This window comes from Chiloscyllium plagiosum, unplaced genomic scaffold, assembly GCF_037043375.1.
Source record: "Chiloscyllium plagiosum isolate Xiang-an unplaced genomic scaffold, Cpla_swu_hap1 HiC_scaffold_29, whole genome shotgun sequence".
Taxonomy (NCBI): domain Eukaryota; kingdom Metazoa; phylum Chordata; class Chondrichthyes; order Orectolobiformes; family Hemiscylliidae; genus Chiloscyllium; species Chiloscyllium plagiosum.
Window position 1 is genome coordinate 96133554 of NW_028270167.1, and position 20556 is coordinate 96154109.

The 20556-nt window shown below is 41.9% G+C and overlaps 1 protein-coding gene across 1 annotated transcript; it reads right to left on the reverse strand.

Annotated features, from left to right (window-relative positions):
• Nucleotides 1–4413: 4413 nt before the first annotated feature.
• Nucleotides 4414–5787, reverse strand: LOC148142452 (putative G protein-coupled receptor 139). The gene is made up of 2 exons (XM_087976589.1): nucleotides 5718–5787; nucleotides 4414–5342 (listed from the first exon to the last, which is right to left on the reverse strand). The coding sequence occupies exons 1-2, from the start codon at nucleotides 5785–5787 to the stop codon at nucleotides 4414–4416; spliced, it is 999 nt and encodes a 332-aa protein (XP_087832715.1).
• Nucleotides 5788–20556: the final 14769 nt, after the last annotated feature.

A 20556-nucleotide genomic window follows, 5' to 3' on the forward strand; every position in this document is an offset into this window, starting at 1 on the left:
TAAATTGTTAAGGGACAATGACAAACTGACCTACAGGAATTGAAAGCAATTAGCTGTTTCTAGGATGCAACATATGGTTGCTGCTTTCTGCAAGATGCAATAACGTTGCTTGATAACCTGCTGGCTCATTAGTATTGGTTATATAAGATCGTCTGGGGAAGAAATGCTCTGACGCAAAGGGATTAAGTGAATCGAGACCTGTGCTTCAAAGTGAAATTCAATACCGAAGGTACAATGTAACAGGGGAGCTACTTCTGATATGAAATCAAGCTGCAAACTTGGTGGCTCCATCGGACTGAACAATAAAATGAATGAACGTATTGAAATGACCATCCACAGTTTCACACAAGAGACGTGATGGATAGAAAATTGCATAAGAATATAATTTCAGGAAGCCTCGGTCTCAGACATTCCCAGAACAATATGGTTTAACAATCAAACAGTCGGTAAATTCAAAGGCAGGCTGCATTACTTGGAATCGGAGCTAGATTCCTCCACAATTTGGGAAGAAGGTAGAGCCGATCAGGGATAGCGGAGGGAACTTGTGTGTGGAGTCTGAGCAGACAGGGGAAGCCCTAAATGAGTTTTTTGCTTCAGTTTTCACCAAGGAAAGCGAACTTGCTGTAAATGAAAACTTTGAGGAGCTGCGATACAGTCTTGACCAGATCAAGATTGATGAGGTTGAGGTGCTGGAAATTTTGGAAAACATGAAGATTGATAAGACCCCAGGGCAAGACCAGATTTAACCCAGGCTGCTCCAGGAAAGGAGAAAGGAGGTTGTTAAGCCGCTGGCGTGGATATTTGCCCCTTCACTCTCCACGGGAGTCATACCGGAGGATTGGAAGGAGGCGAATGCTGTTCCTCTTTTCAAGAAGGGTAATAGGGAAATCCCTAGCAATTACAGACCAGTCAGTCTTTCGACTGTGGTCAGCAAAGTTTTGGAAAGAATTTTCAGGATTTGGATTTATGACTATTTGGCAAAGCATAGTGTGATTAAAGGCAGTCAGTATGGTTTTGTGAGGGGCAGGTCATGCATCACAAATCTTATTGAGTTCCTCGAGGAGGTGACAAGACAGATCGATGAAGATCGAGCGGTGGATGTGGCATATATTGACTTCAGTTAGGCATATGATAAGGTTCACCATGGTAGGGTCATTCATAAAGCCCGCATGTATGGGATACACGGAGATTTGGCGATCAGGATACCGAATTGGCTGGCTGAAGCCAGACAGTGGTTATAGATGGAAAGTATTCTGCCTGGAGTTCAGTGTTGAGTGGGGTACCGCAAGTCTCTGTTCTTGGGACTCTGCACTTTGTAGTTTTTATAAATGATTTGGATGAGGAGATTGAGGGGTGGGTGAGTAAATGTGCAGATGACATAAAGTTTGGAGGTGTCGTCGATAATATAGAGGGCTACTGCAGGCTGCAGCACGACATAGACAGGATGCAGTGCTGGGCTGAGAAATGGTAGATGGAGTTCAACCTGGATAAATGCGAAATGATGCATTTTGGAAGATTGAACTTGAATGCTGATTATAGGATTGAAGACAGGATTCTTGGCAGTGTGGAGGAACATAGGGATCTGGGAGTGCTAGTACATAGATCCCCCAACGTTGCCACCAAAGTGGATAAGGTTGTTAAGAAAGCATATTACGTTTTGGCTTTCATTAACAGGGGTCACGAATTTAAGAGCATCGAGATTTTGCTATCGCTCTACAAGTCCCTGGTGAGACCACACTTGGAATATTGTGTCCAGTTCTGGTCACCCCACTTTTGGAAAGAAAAACAGGCTTTGCAGAGGATGCAAAGAAGGTTTTCCAGGATGCTGCCTGGACTGGAGGGCTTGCCTTATAAAGATAGGTTGAATAAACTTGGACTTTTCTCTCTGGAGAGAAGGATATAAGAGAGGAGACCTGATCGAGGTATACAAGATAATGGGTGGAATAGAGAGAGTCAATAGACAGAGACTTTTCCCCAGGGCAGGACTGACTGTTATGAAGTGTCATCGTGTGAAAATATTAGGAGGAAAGTATAAAGGAGAGGTCAGAGGTAGGTTATTTATGCAGAGGGTTGTGAATGCATGGAATGTGTTGCCAGCTGTGGTTGTTGGGGACATTTAAGCGACTGCCGGACATGCACATGGATAGCAGTGTGTTGAGGGGTGCATAGGTTAGGTTACTATGTTTTACATTAGGATTAACCTCGGCACAACATCTTGGGCAAAGGCCCTGTTCTGTGCTGTCCTTTTCTATATTCTAAGAGTGAAATTCCACTCACAGGCTGAACTTGCGGACTTCGGAGGTTTTATTTTGTTTGCTACGGCCTATAAAGTTGAAATACTTTTTTCAGTATTTGGTTGTCTGTGAAATTTCTGAAAGAAACTGACCAATCGAAGGTAGCTTCGATAATTTGCATCTAACAAAGGGATTCATGACTGACTGGGAGAGGGTCTGCTAATGGCGTGCAGAAACATATCAGCCATGATTGTGTGGTGGATGAGCCGAATTTCTTAATTCTGTCTTGTGATATAACGGTTGTCTGGCAGACAACTCTTCCCTGCGTCTCCAACACTTCTGATCATTGACTTCCATTTGCACGATAATAATCAGCAAAGACTGGTTGGACAGAGGATTCTGCTTCCGCACTGTGTGACTCTGTTACTCTCTTACACATTCAGGTCATCCAATTAACTGAAAGCATAAGTGTATTGAAAATTATACCTGCAAGAAGAGAACCTAAATATCCTTCCTCTGGTCACATATAAAGAAGCCAGCACTGTACAATTTCAGTCAGACATCAAGGAGTGGGCATTAAGTGTTATATCAAGACACTCAATGCGTTCAAGAAGTAGTCATGGGTATTTCTGAGGGACATCGGGATGAAACGGCATCGGAAGAATGCGGGAAAAAAAGCACTGAGGTGAAAAATCACTCGTATTTTCGATATTTCCATTAATCGACAATTCCTAAGCACACTCATCACTGAATGCTTTAATCATATGCCATGTGTACTGTGAGATAACTTTTCGAAATTGTAGGCTCCGTCTATTTAATATTTTTAAAATCTCATTATTATGCAATCACTAGGCTACCAAGAAAGCGCATTTTGTTGGTTATTTTTTTTACCCGTATACACCGTTTCAATGAGTTATTTTGTCAGACAGTCGAGTTCCTTTCATGTAGTATTCACATAAAATGTGCAGTACACAAGTTTGCGGCAGCAATGCCATTAATCATTTTCAAGACGTAAATAAACTTGACCATGATTTTAAACTGGAGCATTGGATCTGAGTATCTGCAATGGATTAATTTATTAACATATCAAATGTCGCCTCTAAGGCCTTTAAACAAAAACATTGATCTTTGAGAGTACAGACAGTATATGCATGCAAATGCAAAACTTCCAACTAAAAAAGATGAAAATTATACAATGAACGGAAGAGCCTTGGGAAAAGTTGATGAGCAGAGAGATCTGGGAGTGCAGGTCCATTGTACCCTGAAGGTGGCTGCACAGGTGGATAGAGTGGTCAAGAAGGCATATGGTACGCTTGCCTTCATCGGACGGGGTATTGAGTATAAGAGCTGGCAAGTCATGTTGAGGTTTTACAGACTTTGGTTCGTCTGCATTTAGAATACAGTGTACAGTTCTGGGCGCCACACTACCAAAAGTATGTGGACGCTTTGGAGAGGGTGCAGAGAAGGTTCACGTGGATGTTGCTGGTATGGAAGGTGCTAGCTATGAAGAGTGGGTGAGTAGGTTAGGTTTATTTTCACTAGAAAAAGGGAGATTGAGGGGAGACCTCATTGAGGTTTATAAAATTATTAAGGGTATAGACAGAGTGGATAGAGACAGGCATTGTCCCAGGGTGGGGGATTCAATAACGAGAGGTCACACTTTCAAGGTGAGAGGTGGAAAGTTTAAGGGGGGATAGACGTGGCAAGTACTTCACACTGAGGGTGGTAGGCGTTTGAAACGCGTTGCCAGCAGAGGTGGTAGAGGCAGGCACGGTAGATTCATTTAAGATGCGTCTGGACAGATGAATGAGTAGGTGGGGAGCAGAGGGATACAGATGCTTAGGAATTGACCAACAGGTTTAGACAGTACTTTTGGATCGGCTCAGACTTGGAGGGTTAGGTTTCGGGATAGGGAAGGGCCTGATCCTGGGCTGTAAATTTTCTTTGTTCTTTGTTTTTTGAAAAGCAGTGTGTAAAATCGACATTAAATGTCCAACCAAACATCGAAGGAATATCTGCGTAAAGCATGTTTTTTGCACAAAAAAAGTTTTGAATCGAAGGCAGCTTCTATGATTTACACACAACAAAGCGGTTCAAGACTAACTCGAGAAGGTCTGCTCCATTCCGAGGGACGAAGAAAAATGACGTGATAATCAGTTTCAGCTACAAAGAGATTCGTCTAAAATATATTGTCTTGTCCACGGCATTTCCACATGATATGATTTATTTTCTTCCATAGAGATTTCCCCACGTTTTTTAGCTCTTCTCTGAATTTGTTCTGGGTTGCTGCATAAATGCATGGGTTCAGGAAACAACTCAACAACTTCAACATATTTCCTGTTTCAGTCGCGATGTATTCAGGATTGCTAATGTCACCCCGGTAATAGTTAGGGTGTGACAATCTGGTTATGACCAAACTCACAGAATGTGTCAACCAAAGCAATATGAAACTGCCTGATACCGAGAACAATAAAATTATGGACTTCCTCCGGTTTTCCATCCCTGATTGGTTTGGCTTCTCAGCTCGATGGCCCTGGAGTCCAGCGCGAGTCCTATTCGCCACGACAACACGGTGGATGGTTAAAGAATTAAACAAGAAAATTAGGAGAAATGGAAGCCAAGCAACCCAGGTGCTGTAGAACCAGACAAACGCCATTCCGGGAGATGAAGCAAAGAAAGTTACACTTGACTGGCAGCCCCATTCAATTTTATTAATAATTTGCACTGGTTCATATGCAAACAAAACCGGGATGTTCTTTAACAAGGTCAGAACGGAGACGATTATTAATATTGTGATTGCAGTTTTTTCAGTGCAGTGTTTTGTCTTAAACTTCTGACAGCAGATCACCACAAATCTGTCAAATGTGAAGGAAATGGTGAACCAAACAGTTAGATCCAGACCGATGGTAATCATGTAGAAAATGAGCTTGCATACAGGTGTGTGGGACAAGAAGGAAAATGGGAAGTGACAACTCAAAATACGATACACTATAATACTATTGATAATAACCAATAGATCCGATGTTGCCATGGCCACCATGTAAGCCGAGATGCATTTGGAAAGACCACAGTTTCCTCGAAAAAGAATTAAAATAGTCATCACGTTCGCTGCCAGAGAAACAGAAATGTTCGTTAATATTGCGATGCATTGTTGAAACAGAGGTGAAGATACTTATTAAAAGCTTTTGAAAACATTCTGAGTGATTTGCAAAATCCAAAATTCACCCAAACATTTAATACACTGATCCAGTCATCAATCAATGTGGTATTGTCTGACTCTCTAAAGATCAGCAAATATATTTTCAGACGACTCTTATGTTGAATTGTTATTGTTAAACCAGTACTGCTTCCAGAAAAAGTGAATAGGAAAAAGTGTCCTGACATGTTTCTCGATGTTGTTCTGGTAACACCGAGACATTCAGTAAGTACCATTAACAAGGAAAAACTAAAATCAATTAAATACAAACGGGTTGAATGGCTTACCTGGAAGACTAACAGCTGCGAGAAGTGGATAGTAAATCTCTTTCAACAGCAAAATCGGTGGCTTCGTCATTTCTGAGAATGAATGCCTTCTGCAGAGGCTGGTGTGTGGCCAAGGTATGGAAAGGCAATGTGTATTTATACATGCATCAGACCTCAAGAGAGTTAATTACCTCAAATCATCACTGACATTACTCACAACCACCTTGGCAATGAAAACAAAGTTTTCTTTTGCATAATGTCTCAAATAGAATATGAACTGAACCTGGCACCGTTGACTCCAATTCCTTGCCTTCTCCATTCATTGGATTCTGATGTCATGTGGATTACCTCATGTCTGAATTTAGACAGTTTTCCTTTGAATGGCATCATCCTGCCTCATGAATTAGTATCTACGTTTCTGTCATTAATCCCTTCATCGATTATACCCTTATCTGGCCAATTGCCAATTGTTCCATCCTCAATGCATGTGGCGGCTCATTACAGCATAACCATTCCCCTGTTTCTGAAATCGCATACTCAGTCGCGATTAATGGGCAAGTGAATTCTGAACAATTGATTACTCTCTTGGAGGTTCACTCGTTTACACATCCTAATCAATAAAACCAGTAATTTTCCTTCTTACCTTTAAGAGTGCCACCAGCCGAGCAAGTAACATATTCTATTCCAGCTGGAAATCAAATAGTTCATGTACGAGCCTTGGTATGAACACCGAGCACTGAATGAATCTGGTTGTTTCTCTTACAAAACACAAAGCAGCTTGGACTATTTTCAAAGAAGATACTAATGTTTAAGAATAAAGAAGAGGAAGTGAGCATCAACACATCACGAGAGAAATTGTGTCAGAGGAATGTATTGGGCTATATATCTCCTGGTCCTTATAAATTGCACGCTGGGATCAGAAAAGATGTAGCTGCAGATGCAGTAGATGCATTGGCTTTAATTTTCCAAAAAACTCAATGAATTTCGGAAGAGTAGCAGAGGATTCTAAAATGGCCAACGTGTAATACTTTTTGTTAACAAAAAGGGAACGTGGTCAATTTTTTTTAAGTATGAACCGATCAGCTGAACATCTCTGGTTGAAATTTAAAATGTCGCAGACTCAACTGTTCAGTAACGAATAGCAGTCCACTTGGAAAATCACAGATTTATCTAGCAGAATCGGCATGGCTCCAAAATAGGAAAACAGTTTCTGAGAAATTCCTTCGACCTTTTCGAGTCGATCTGAGCCATAATCGAAAGAAAGAGAAGCAGTCAAAGCAGAGTGATTAAACTACAAGAAGGCGTTTCACAAGAACCGTGCAAAAGGATAAGACACGAGAGTCCATGGTATGAGAGGTTGCACATCAGCATAGTTTCAGAATTTAGCATTTGGCAGGGAGTAGCAAATACTGTTCAGGATTTACTTTTACAAATGACGATCTGAATGGTTGGGGGTTCAGCAAGGTTCGGTCCTGGTACCACAAATGTTTTATAACCTTTATTAATGATTTGCAGGAAGGAAGGAAATGCACCTTTTTGCCAAATTTTCAGACAACACAACCACAGATGACAAGGTAAATCCGAAAAGGTGTACAACCAATCGACGGTGAGGTGCTGATCGATTAAGTAAGTGTGCAAAGAAAATGCCCAACGTAATAAAACGCGAAAGCAATGAGAGGTTGTTCATGTTGAAAGGGAGAGGAAGATAACGCAACATTATTTCAATGAAAATAACGGAAAAAGGCTGCAGCACATAAATGTTTGAGAGTACTTCTGCATGAAACAGAGAAACGCAAAGGGAGGTGCAAGGGGTAATCAGGAAAACTAATTGAATTTTCGCCCAAATTTCAAAGGGTTTGGATGAAAAGAATGCGTATTAGTTATTGCAAAGTGTTGGTGAGATCACATCCGGAGTACTCTGAACAGTTTCCGTCTCTTTATTTAAGAAAATATATGACTTCTTTCAAGCCAGTTCCCGAAATTTCAAACACTCAAACCCAGAGTGTGAATTTTCCGAATGTGTAAAAGCTAAACTAGTTCGGAATCTACTCCTAGATATTTCGAATTATGAGAAGTGAAGTCACCGAAATATGTAGAATTCTGAAGTGACTTGACCAACTAAATGCTGAGAACAGGTTTCCCTTCATCGGAGAGTCTCGAATCAAATGATACTGGATCAGAAGGAAGGCAATTCAATTTGAGACTCAGGGAAGATGCAAGTTCATCTTAGATTAGATTACTTATAGCGTGGGAACAAGTCCTTCGGCCCAACAAGTCCACACCGACCCGTCTAACATTACGGGCAATTTTGCATGACTGATTCACCTGACTGCACATCTTTGGACTGTGGGACGAAACCGGAGCACCCGGAGGAAACCCACGCACACACGGGGAAAATGTGCAAACTCCACACAGTCGCCTGAGGCAGGAATTGAACCCGGGTCTCTGGCGCTGTGAGGCAGCAGTGCTAACCACTGTGCCACCGTGCCACCCAAAGGATTATGGCTCGGGACCCCTTGCCACAGACAGCTGTGGGTCAGAACCCATTGCTCTATTTCAGGCTGAGATAGATATATTCTGATCACGAAGGGAATCATTCATTATGGGAAAACGCAGGAATGTAACAACATTGGGTCGATCATGTTCCTGTTGCATGTCAGAGTCGGCTTTAGAAACAGCATCGTCTATTCTAGTTTATATTTCCTGCAAACCTATGGACTTAGTATGTACGAAGTATCAGCTCAAACCGTTATAGTAAATATTTGGTTGCTGTGTCGATTGCCAGACAGAGAATTATTTTGTTGTTTTTGCAGCATGAACTGGTCAACTATTGCCTTCATGATCATGTCCGCAATCACTATGAGATTACTGGATGTAACTTTGCTCGCTTTGTTGGTTTTTAAACGTTTCATCACCATACGAGGTAACATCATCAGTGAGCCTCTAGTGAAGCACTGGCATTATAGACCGCATTCTACTTATGTGCTTGGGTTTCCAGGGCAGGTGATGTCATTTCCTGTGGTGATGCCATTTCCTATGCTTTTTCTCAGAAAATGTTCTAATGCAGCTTCGCGTGGATGTTGGGATGATTGCTCCTGTAGTTCTGTATTTGTTCCATGTGTGTTGTTTTCCTGTAGACCTTGGTTTGACGCTCTCCATTGACTGTTCATTGAACTGTGACATCAAGGAATGGCACATTATTGTCGTTTTCCAACACTATTTCTTCTTCTCCCACAAATCACATCTTGGGCAAAGGCCCTGTTCTGTGCTGTCCTTTTCTATATTCTAAGAGGATGGTCTACACCTGAACCTGAGGGGAACCAGTATCCTTGGGGGGAGGTTTGCTAGTGCTCTTGGGGGGGGTTTAAACTAACTCGGCAGGGGCATGGGAACCCAGATTGTAGCTTCAGGGTGCAGGGCCTGGAGTGTAGGGAGGTGAGGAACATGGCATCAATTTCCAAGGAGGGTGCCTGTAAACAGGGAAGTGGCTTGAAGTGTGTATACTTCAATGCAAGAAGTATACGAAATAAGGTAGGTGAACTTGCAGCGTGGGTTGGTACCTGGGACTTCGATGTTGTGGCTATTACGGAGACATGGCTAGAACAGGGACAGGATTGGCTGTTGCAGGTTCCGGGATTTAAATGTTTTAGTAGGGTCAGAGGTGGGGGTAAAAGAGGGGGAGGTGTGGCATTGCTTGTCAAAGATAGTATTACAGCGGTGGAAAGGACGATGGATGAGGACTTGCCATCTGAGGTAGTTTGGGCTGAGGTTAGGAATAGGAAAGGTGAGGTCACCCTGTTAGGAGTCTTTTACAGGCCTCCTAATAGTCCTAGAATCATTGAAGAAAGGATTGGGAAGGTGATTCAGGAGATGAGTGACAGTAATAGGGTGGTTGTTATGGGGGACTTTAACTTTCCTGATATTGATTGGGAAAGCTATAGCTCAAGTTCGTTAGATGGGTCAGTGTTTGTTCAATGTGTGCAGGAGAGTTTCCTGACACAATATGTAGACAGGCCAACAAGAGGTGAGGCCATACTGGATTTGGTTCTGGGTAACGAACCAGGCCAGGTGTTAGAATTAGAGGTAGGTGAGCACTTTGGGGATAGTGACCATAATTCGGTGATTTTTACACTCGTGATGGAGAGGGATAAGTGTGTACTACAGGGCAAGAATTATAGCTGGGGTAAGGGAAATTATGATGCGGTGAGGCATGACTTAGGATGTGTGGCTTGGAAAAGTAGACTCCAAGGCAAGAGTGTAAATGATATGTGGAACTTGTTCAAGGGGCAACTATTGAGTGTCCTTGATAATTATGTACCTGTCAGGCAGGAAGGAAAGGGTCGTGCGAGGGAGCCGTGGTTTAATAAGGAATTGGAATCCCTTGTTAAATGGAAGAGGGCGGCCTATCTCAAGATGAGACGTGAAGGTTCAATTGGGGCGATTGAGAGTTATAGGGTAGCCAGGAAGGACCTGAAGAGAGAGCTAAAAGCAGCAAGGAGGGGACATGAAAGGTCCTTAGTAGATAGGATTAGGGAAAACCCTAAGGCTTTCTATAGGTATGTTAGGAATAAAAGAATGACTAGGGTAGGAATAGGTCCAGTCAAGGATAGTAGGGGGAAGTTGCGTGTGGAGGCGGAAGAGATTGGGGAGACACTGAATGAATACTTTTCTTCAGTATTCACTCAGGAACAGGGCATTGTTGTCGATGAGAATACTGAGGCACAAATAAGTAGAATGGATGGTTTTGAGGTATGTAGAGAAGAGGTGTTGGAAATCCTGGAAAAGGTGAAAATAGATAAGTCCCCTGGGCCTGATGGCATTTATCCTAGGATTCTCTGGGAAGCAAGGGAGGAGATTGCAGAGCCATTGGCCTTGATTTTTATGTCCTCTTTGTCTACAGGAGTAGTGCCAGAAGACTGGAGGATAGCAAATGTGGTTCCCTTGTTCAAAAAGGGGAGTAGGGATAGCCCTAGTAACTATAGGCCGGTGAGTCTCACTTCTGTTGTGGGCAAAGTCTTAGAGAGAATTGTAAGGGATAGGATTTATGCACATCTGGATAGGAATAATGTGATCAAGGATAGTCAGCATGGTTTTGTGAAGGGCAGGTCGTGCCTCACAAACCTTATTGAATTCTTTGAAAAGGTGACGAAGGAGGTTGATGAGGGGAAAGCGGTAGATGTGGTATATATGGATTTTAGTAAGGCGTTTGATAAGGTTCCCCATGGTAGGCTACTGCAGAAAATACGGAGATATGGCATTGAGGGTGAGTTGGAGGTTTGGATTAGGAATTGGCTGGATGGAAGAAGACAGAGGATAGTAGTTGATGGCAAAGTTTCTTCATGGAGTGCCGTCACTAGCGGTGTTCCGCAAGGATCTGTTTTGGGACCATTGCTGTTTGTCATTTTTATAAATGACCTGGAAGAGGGGTTAGAAGGTTGGGTGAGCAAGTTTGCGGATGATACGAAAGTCGGAGGAGTTGTTGACAGTGAGGAAGCATGTGGCAGGTTACAGCAGGATATAGAGAAGCTGCAGAGCTGGGCAGAAAGGTGGCAGATGGAATTCAATGTAGCTAAGTGCGAGGTGATTCACTTTGGGAAGAATAACAAAAAGATGGGGTACTGGGCTAATGGTCGGATACTTGGTAGTGTGGATGAGCAGAGGGATCTTGGTGTCCATGTACACAGATCTCTGAAAGTTGCCACCCAGGTAAATAGTGCGGTGAGGAAGGCATATGGTGTACTGGCTTTTATTGGTAGAGGAATTGAGTTCCGGAGTCCTGAGGTCATGATGCAGTTGTATAAGACTCTGGTACGGCCGCATCTGGAATATTGTGTGCAGTTTTGGTCGCCATACTATAGGAAGGATGTGGAGGCATTGGAACGGGTGCAGAGGAGGTTTACCAGGATGTTGCCTGGTATGGGAGGAAAATCGTATGAGGAAAGACTGAGGCACTTGGGGCTGTTTTCACTAGAGAAAAGAAGGTTTAGGGGTGACTTGATTGAGGTGTACAAGATGATTAGGGGGTTAGATAGGGTCGACAGTATGAACCTTTTCCCGCGTATTGAGTCGGGTATTACAAGGGGGCATAGCTTTAAATTAAGGGGGGGTAGATATAGGACTGATGTTAGGGGTAGGTTCTTCACTCAGCGAGTCGTTAGTTCATGGAATGCCCTGCCAGTAACAGTGGTGGACTCTCCATCTTTATGGGCATTTAAGAGGGCATTGGATAGGTATATGGAGGATAGTGGGTTAGTGTAGTTTAGGTGGGCTTGGATCGGCGCAACATCGAGGGCCCAAGGGCCTGTACTGCGCTGTATTCTTCTATGTTCTATGTTCTATGTTCTAAATGAAGCTGCATTGGAACATTATTTTAACGAACCGCCACACACTGCAGTACAGAAGATCTACGAAGATTAAAAGAAAACTACATATACAGCGCATATTAAAAAAGTGGTTAGCCAATGAACACTGTCCAACAATTTCTCAGTAAAAACAGAGCAGCAGACAAAACCCTCCCAGAAACCTTAACCACTCTCCCTTTCATCATAAACATCTCAGGAACGAATGGCAGACTACTCAAACCTCTTGGTATTATGGTAGCCCACAAACCCCCCACCATCCCCCAACACACTAAAATGAACTTGAAACACCCGGTGAGACAACAAGCAAGACGTACGTCATTTACATAATACTACTTTGGACAAACAGGAAGAACATGAGCCTCCAGGATACATGAACATCAACTTGCCACGAAAAGACATGACTCACTATCACTAGTATCCTTACATACAGATGAGGAATGTCACCACATCGACTCTGACAACATATCCATCCTTGGACAAGTCAAACTGAGACACTCGCGAGATTCCTAGAAGCATGGCATTCCAACAGGAACTCTATCAACAAAAACATCGATTTCTGTCCAAATATCATCCTCTGAGAAAAAGAACAGGAAATGATATCCCCAACACAAGAAATGGCATCACAAGCATGGAACAAATCAACTTCTCTTATTTTCCGTCGATAATCATTATATCGTCAGTCAGATCTTTGGCCAAACTGAATCTGTATGGTGGTTTTCTGCTCCACAGTTTGAGCAGTCTACACTTTAAGGGGTTCATTGTTCAGTTTCAGACATCGATGCATAGACAACGTCTAGAAGTCAGATAGCCTGAAACTGGAATAATCGACCAGTGATTTTTCATTCCTTTATTTGAAAATTGGCAGATCTGGGATGTCCATATATCTGTCTGCACCAGTGAAAAAGAACGTGCTGTTCCATGGATCGGTGACATTGCAGGTGAGCAGTGGACATGGCCCTGATCAACGTGTACACCAAAGCTAAACTGTGCAGACTGAAAATGCCAGATCCTGCAACACAATAACGATCCAACATTTCTGTAATGTAAGGTAGGACCTTGATCAAAAATAAGTTGAGCTTGAAAGGAGCAAAGAACCAAAATTTGACCGGTGGATAAGGACAAAAAAACTGGATCAAGCACATGGACCTCTTCGAGAAACGATCATTTTGAAGGAGTCCAAAAATTCAGTTTCTGAGGTAGTCAGAGCTCATGTGAAAGAGCAGACGGTTGAAATGGCAAGAATCGCAGCTGAAATGGCTGATCATTATGAATTGGCTCATAAAGCAAAGTTCGGCCTCCAACATCAAGTTCTTTTGTCTGTGTGATAACAAGGTCACAAACCCACCAGGTGAAACGGGAGCGGAAATTACAGAACACAGATAAGGAAATTGAAGTAGAATTATCAGAGGCCATGCTTGATCGAGTGATTCAATCAGAAATAGGATCAGTGGAGGATAAAGCGGCATATCACAGCTAAAAGGACTGCAGACGTGGTACACAAGCTTTTCACTCGATACAAACTACCCACCAAGAAATAATCAGATCAAGAGTGAAATGTACATCCAAATAATGTCAGCAAATTATGGAAAATTACAGACACAACATTTCAAATCTAGTGCAGACCATCTGTAATCACAAAATTGCAGTAGAAAGCTGGCATCAAGCTTTTAAGGCAAGTTGAGGGTTTATGGTCAGGACTATCCAGACGATCAGGATACAGGAATTCCATGTGTACCTTCTTTTGCATTCGCTTTGCAACAAATGGACCCGGCAAATTCTGTCCATTTGAATTCACTTTGGACCATGATGTGAGAGGAGCACTGAAAATAATTAAGGAGAAAATGCTGACTCAGAATTCAGAGACCACATACTTGGACTTTTGTCAAACTTTAGGAAATCAGTAAATAGACACGTACCCTGGCTGCAATTAGGAGAGAGTCAACTGTATACTTTTATTGCATGTGTGGGAATTGTATTTCTTAGAACAGCATACCATTTCAGTCTTGTGCTTTTCTCGTGAATAGTAGTTATGCAGGAATGGTTTGGGATGATAATAGTTTAGTTAATTTGTTCAATTTTCGAGTCAGATATATAAAATATTATTTGTGTATTATAAAATGAGTGTCAGGGATTTCTTTCACTTAACTACTGGAAGTTGCTGAAAAACGTGATGACACCTCTTTTCATGGTCCTTTTAACAGATTATAGGGCCTCGTGCTGTCCATTGGGTGATTCAGTTTTTGTTCTAAGAAGGGTTATCCTTCTCCTCCATATAACACAAAGACAGCAGATGTAGATCTTGGAACACATTTCCTGTAAGGAATAAAGATCAGGAGTCCAATGAAAACCCTTCAATTGCCTGGATGTGTAAAGCTCCAAAGACAGTTTAGAAGTTGGCCACTCTCCAGGACAATGCAGCCCACGCATTTGATATTTGATGCACAAGCACCCACTTCCTCCCCCACCAGCTCACAGTCACAGCAGTGCATACTATCGACAAGACGAACTGCAGAAATTCACCAAAACTCCTCAGCCATCACGTTCCATGATCATTTTCATGTAGAAAGACAAGGGCAGCACATATATGGGAGTACCACCACCTTCAGCTTCCTCTCCAAGCTACTCACAACGCTGACTTGGAAATATATCACCATTCCTTCACGTTCGCTGTGTGAAAATCCTGGAATTCCCTCCTTAATAGCATCGTGGTCAACCCACTGTAGATGAGATGCAAATGTTCAAACGAGCAGCAAGCCACCACCTTCTCAAGGTCAACTACAGCTGTTCAATAAGTGCTGGCCAAACAGAAATGCTGGGATCCAACAAATGAATAAAAACATGCTTTAAGGAACAGGCTCTTACTTCTTATGAGGAAACAAAGAGCAGACTCGAGGTCGTTGAAAAAGTAATTAATCATTTGAATGAAACCATCGAAATGATTCAGAGTGATATGTCTCTATAGACCTTAAGTACGGATTTCTGGACAATGGGGCCTCAACAGAATTCTTTGATAGCTGAACTCTGGAGAACAACACTACACATGGGTCTATCAATGGACACAAAAAGACAGACAATCTTGGTTGGAATCATAGACTGAATCCACCATTAATCGGGCAATAGCCAAGGTAGCTTCTGGGGCTTAACTTGCTCTCATCAGGACTCTCAGCTTCATGTAAATATCCAATGAAGTTGAAGTAATTGTCTCAGCATTTGTTCGACTGTGGGGCTTCTTAATAAGTAGCCAAATGAAATGTAGATTTGGGTAATTTACACGAAGGGACTTTTTTTCCAAAGTAACTTGTTAAGGAACGTTGACAAACTGTCATAAAGGAATTGAAAGCAATTAGCTGTTTCTGAGATGCAACCTTTGTTTGCTGTTTACTGTGACACAGGAGATGACATTGCTTGATAACCCGCTGGTCCATGACTATCAGTTCAATAAGATCGTCTGGAGAATGAATGTCGTGATGAAAAGGGATTAACAGAAGCATAACCTGCGCTTCAAACAGAGGAGCTACTTCTGATATGAAAGCAAGCTGTATACATGGTGGCTCCATCGCAGTCATCAATAAAGTGAATGAACGTGTCGAAAAGACCATCCATAGATTCACACCATAAACTTGATGGACAGAAACGTGCATAAGAATTGGGGCGGCACAGTAGCACAGTGGTTAGCCCTGCTGCTTCACAGCACCATAGACCAGGGTTCAATTCCCGCCTCAGGCGACTCTCTGTGTGGAGTTTGCACATTCTCCCTGTGTCAGCGTGGGTTTCCACCGGGTGCTCCGGTTTCCTCCCACAATCAAAAATGTGCAGGTTAGGTGAATTGGCCATAGTGTTAGGTGCAGGGGTAAATGTAGGAGAATGGGTCTGGGTGGGTTATGCTTCGGCGGGTCGGTGTGGACATGTTGGGCCGAACGGCCTGTTTCTACACTGTAAGTAATCTAATCTAATCTAGTCTAATTCAATCTCAGGATGCCTCAGTCTCAGACATTCACAGAACAATACCGTTTAACAATCAAACAGTAATCACATGTAAAGGTAGGCAGTATTACTTAAGATCGGAGCTAAATTCCTCCACTAACTTGGTGAGAGTGAAATTCCATTCTCAGACTGAACATGCAGACTTGAGAGGTGTTATTTTGTTTGCTATGTGCTATAAAGTTGAAGTAGTTGTTTCAGTATTTGATTGTCTGTGAGATTTCTGAAAGAAACTGCCAAATCGAAGGCAGCTTGGATAATTCACATTGAGGAAATACTGACTGGGAGAAGGTCTGCTAATGGCGTGCAGAAGCATATCAGCCATGGGCGAATGGTGGATGAGCCGAATTTCATAATTCTGTTTCTATTTCCTGCAGTCTAACGGTTGTCTGGTAGACAACTCTTCCCTGGGTCTTCAATCGTTTCTGATGATTGACTTCCATTTGCCTGATGATGATCGGCAAAAACTCATTGGACCGAGCATTCTGCTTCCGTGCTGTGTGACTCTGTGAGTCTGTGACATGTTTATGTCATCTAGTTAACTGAGAGCAAAAGTGCACTGAAATTGTACCTGTATGAGGAAAGGTAGGTGAACAAACCTAAATACCCTTCCTCTGGTAACATATATGAAGAGAGCACTGGACAATTTCAGTCAGACAACAACAAGTGGGCATTAAATACTGGCTTGGACAGTGACTCAACTCTCCCCTCGTTGAATCTATTAGAAATATTAGGATTGGATTGAGAAAAAGTATTGCTCAGATTTCCCCCAGTGTCACTGCGAGCTGGAACCATGGGTCACAGTCTACGATCACAGGGTAGAGCGTTCAGCACTGAGATGATGAGAGAGTTTTCAAACAGAGACTGTGAAGTACACCGAAACGTTAAATTCTCCACCACCTGACACTGCCTGCCATGCTGTGTTCTTCCACCTTTCCTGTTTGTTTCTCTGTGCAGTTCTCTGGCACAATATAGAATTGATGTCAAATCAATCAATGCGCTCAAGAAGAGGACATGCGTATTTGTAAGGGCTATAAGGATGAAGGGGTACAGGAATAATGCAGAAAAAAAAGCATTGAGGTTTAAGATCACTCATATTTTTTGATATTACCACGAATCTACGGTTCATAAGTGCACTCATCACTGAATATTTTAGTCATCATACCCGTGTGTACTGTGAGATAAATTTATTGAAGTTGTGGGTTACGTGTGTTCAAGTTGTTTAAAAACAAAGTTCAGTATTTTACAATCACTCGGATACCAAGGAAGGACATTTTCTTTGTGTTTCTTTAACCATACATAACGTGTTAATGAGTCACTTTGTCAGATAGTCCGGGGCAGTTCAAGAGTTTGCGGCAGCAATATCATTGAGTATTTTTTCCAGACATAACCGGGATTTTAAACTGGAGCATTGGATCTGGGAATCCGCAATGGATGTATTTATTTAAACGTCAAATGTCACCTCTAATGGTATTTTTTAATAAACATTAACCTTTGAAAATTCGGATAGTTTTTTCCATGCAATGCAAAACGTTCATCCAAAAATAATATTAAAAATATGCAAAATCGAGATCAAATGTCCAATCAAACATCGAAGGAATATCTGCTGAAAGCATGTTTCTGCACAGACCGAGGGACCAATATAATTCTCCGTTGGTAACATTGTGAAATTCCGGGTCAGCTACAAAGAGAGTCGGCTAAAATACATTTGCCATGTCCACTGTTCTTTTCTTCAAATAATATGTTTTGTTTTCTTCCACAGAGATTTCCCCACCATCTTTAGCTCTTCTCTGAATTTGTTCTGGGTTGCTGCAGAAATGCATGGGTTCAGGAAACAACTCAACAACTTCAACATATCTCCTGTTTCAGTCGCGATGTATTCAGGAATGTTAAAGTCACCGCGATATTAATTACCGTGTGGCAGTCTGGTAATGACCAAACTCACAGAATGTGCCGACCAAAGCAATATGAAACTGCCTGATACCGAGAATAACAAAATTATGGTATTCCTCCGTTTGTCCATTCTTGAATTGCTTTGCCTCCCAGTTCTGTGACCCTGGAATCCAATGCGAGTTCTATTTGCCACGACAACACGGTGGATGGTTAAAGAATTAAACAAGAAAATTAGGAGAAATGGAAGCCAAGCAACCCAGGTGCTGTAGAACCAAACAAAAGTTATCCCTGGAGATGAAGCAATGAAAGTTACACTTGACTGGCAGCCCCATTCAATTTTATCAATGATTTGCACTGGTTCATATGCAAACAAAACTGGGATGTTCTTTAACAAGGTCAGAACGGAGACGATTATTAATATTGTGATTGCAGTTTTTTCAGTGCAATGTTTTGTCTTAATCTTCTGACAGCAGATCACCACAAATCTGTCAAATGTGAAGGAAACGGTGAACCAAACAGTTAGATCCAGACCTATGGTTATCATGTATATAATGAGCTTGCATACAGGTGTGTGGGACAAGAAGGAAAATAGGAAGTGATAACTCAAAATACGATACACTATAATACTATTGATAATAACCAATAGATCCGATGTTGCCATGGCCACCATGTGAGATGAGATGCATTTGGAAAGACCACAGTTTCCTCGGAAAAGAATTAAAATAGTCATCATGTTCGCTGTCAGAGAAACACAAATGATCATTAATGTTTCAATGCATGATTGAAGCAGAGGCGAAGGTACTTATTAAGAGCATTTGAACTCATTCTGAGTGAGTTATAAACTACAAAATTTACCCAAACATTTAACATGCTGTTCCAGTTTAATTCTACATGGGATTCTCGGGCTGTTTGAAGATCAACAAACATATTTTCCGAGGACATTCATTTGAATTATTATTATTAAACCACTAAAGCTTCCAGAAAAAAAGGGAAAAGGTAAAAGTGCACTGACACGATACTCGATGTTGATCTGGAAGCACTGAGGCATACAGTATGTGGCATTAACAAGGAAAAATTAAAATCAATACAAACGTGTTGAATGGCTTACCTGGAAGACTAACAGCTGCGAGAAGTGGACAGTAAATCTCTTTCAACAGCAAAATCTATGGTTTTGCCATTTCTGAGAATGAATTACCTCAGCAGAGCCTGAAGGTCGGTGACTGGTGTGTGGCCAAGGTATGGAAAGGTAATGTGCATTTATACATGCATCAGACCTCTAGAGATGCAATTATCTCAAATCATCACTGATTCTACTCACATTCACCTGTGAAACCAAAACAAACTTTACTTTGGCATAATATCCTAAAGAGAATATTACCTGCACCTGGCATCGTTGACTTCACTTCCATTGCCTTCTCTGTTCATTGGATTCTATTGTCATGTACTTTACCTCATTTCTGAATTTAGACGGTTTTCCTTTGTGTGAAATAATCTTGACTTGGAAATTGGCATCTAAGTTTTTTGTCATCGATCCCTTTATCGTCTCTGACCAATTGCTAATTGTAATGCCAGTAATGCACACCATAGCTCATCAAGTCTAACCATTGTCCATTTTTTAAAATCGAATACTCAGTCGTGATTAATGGACAAGGGAATTCTAAACGATTTATTACCATCCTGGAGATTGACTGCTCTCCACGTCACTATTCAACAATACCAGTAATTTTCATTAACTCTAAGAATGCCACCCTCCCAACCAGTAACACATTCTATTCAAGCTGAAAATTGATTTAGTCCATCTGGTAGCCTGCGTATGAATATCGAGCACTTGAATGAATCTCAGTGATTTTTTCAGAAAACACAATGAAGCTACTAATGTTTAAGAATATAGAGGAGGAATTGAAAATTAACACATCAGGAGAGAAGTCGTGCCAGAGAAATTAATTGGGCCATATAATCTCCTGGTCCGAATAAATTACAGGAGAAAGCAAGGACTGCAGATGCTGGAAATCAGAGCTGAAAATGTGTTGCTGGAAAAGCGCAGCAGGTCAGGCAGCATCCAAGGAGCAGGAGAATCGACGTTTCTGGCATGCCCGAAACGTCGATTCTCCTGCTCCTTGGATGCTGCCTGACCTGCTGCGCTTTTCCTCATAAATTACACCCTGGAATTCGAAAAGATGTAACTACAGATGTAGTATGTGCATTGGTTTTAATTTTTCAAACAGAAAATCAAAGATAAGCACATGGATGATTTTGGGATAGTGTAGGGGGACGAGCTGAGAATAGTTCACAGGTCGGCTCAACATCGAGGGATGAAGGGCCTGTTCTGCGCTGTACTGTTCGAAGCTCTGTGTTCTATGTTCTAGAATTCGGAAAGAGCACCAGAGGATTCAAAACTGCCAATGTGTCATACTTTTTGGAAAAAAAAAGGGACCGTGACCAAACCTTGTTATCCGTGAGCCAATGTGCTGACCATCTCTTGTTGAAAACAAATGCAGCAGACTCAACTGTTCATTAAAGAATAGCGGTCCACTTGGAAAATCACAGGTTAATCAAGCAAAATTAATGTGTCTCCAGAAAAATAAATCAATTTCTGAAAACTTCCTTCGACCTTTTCGATAAAG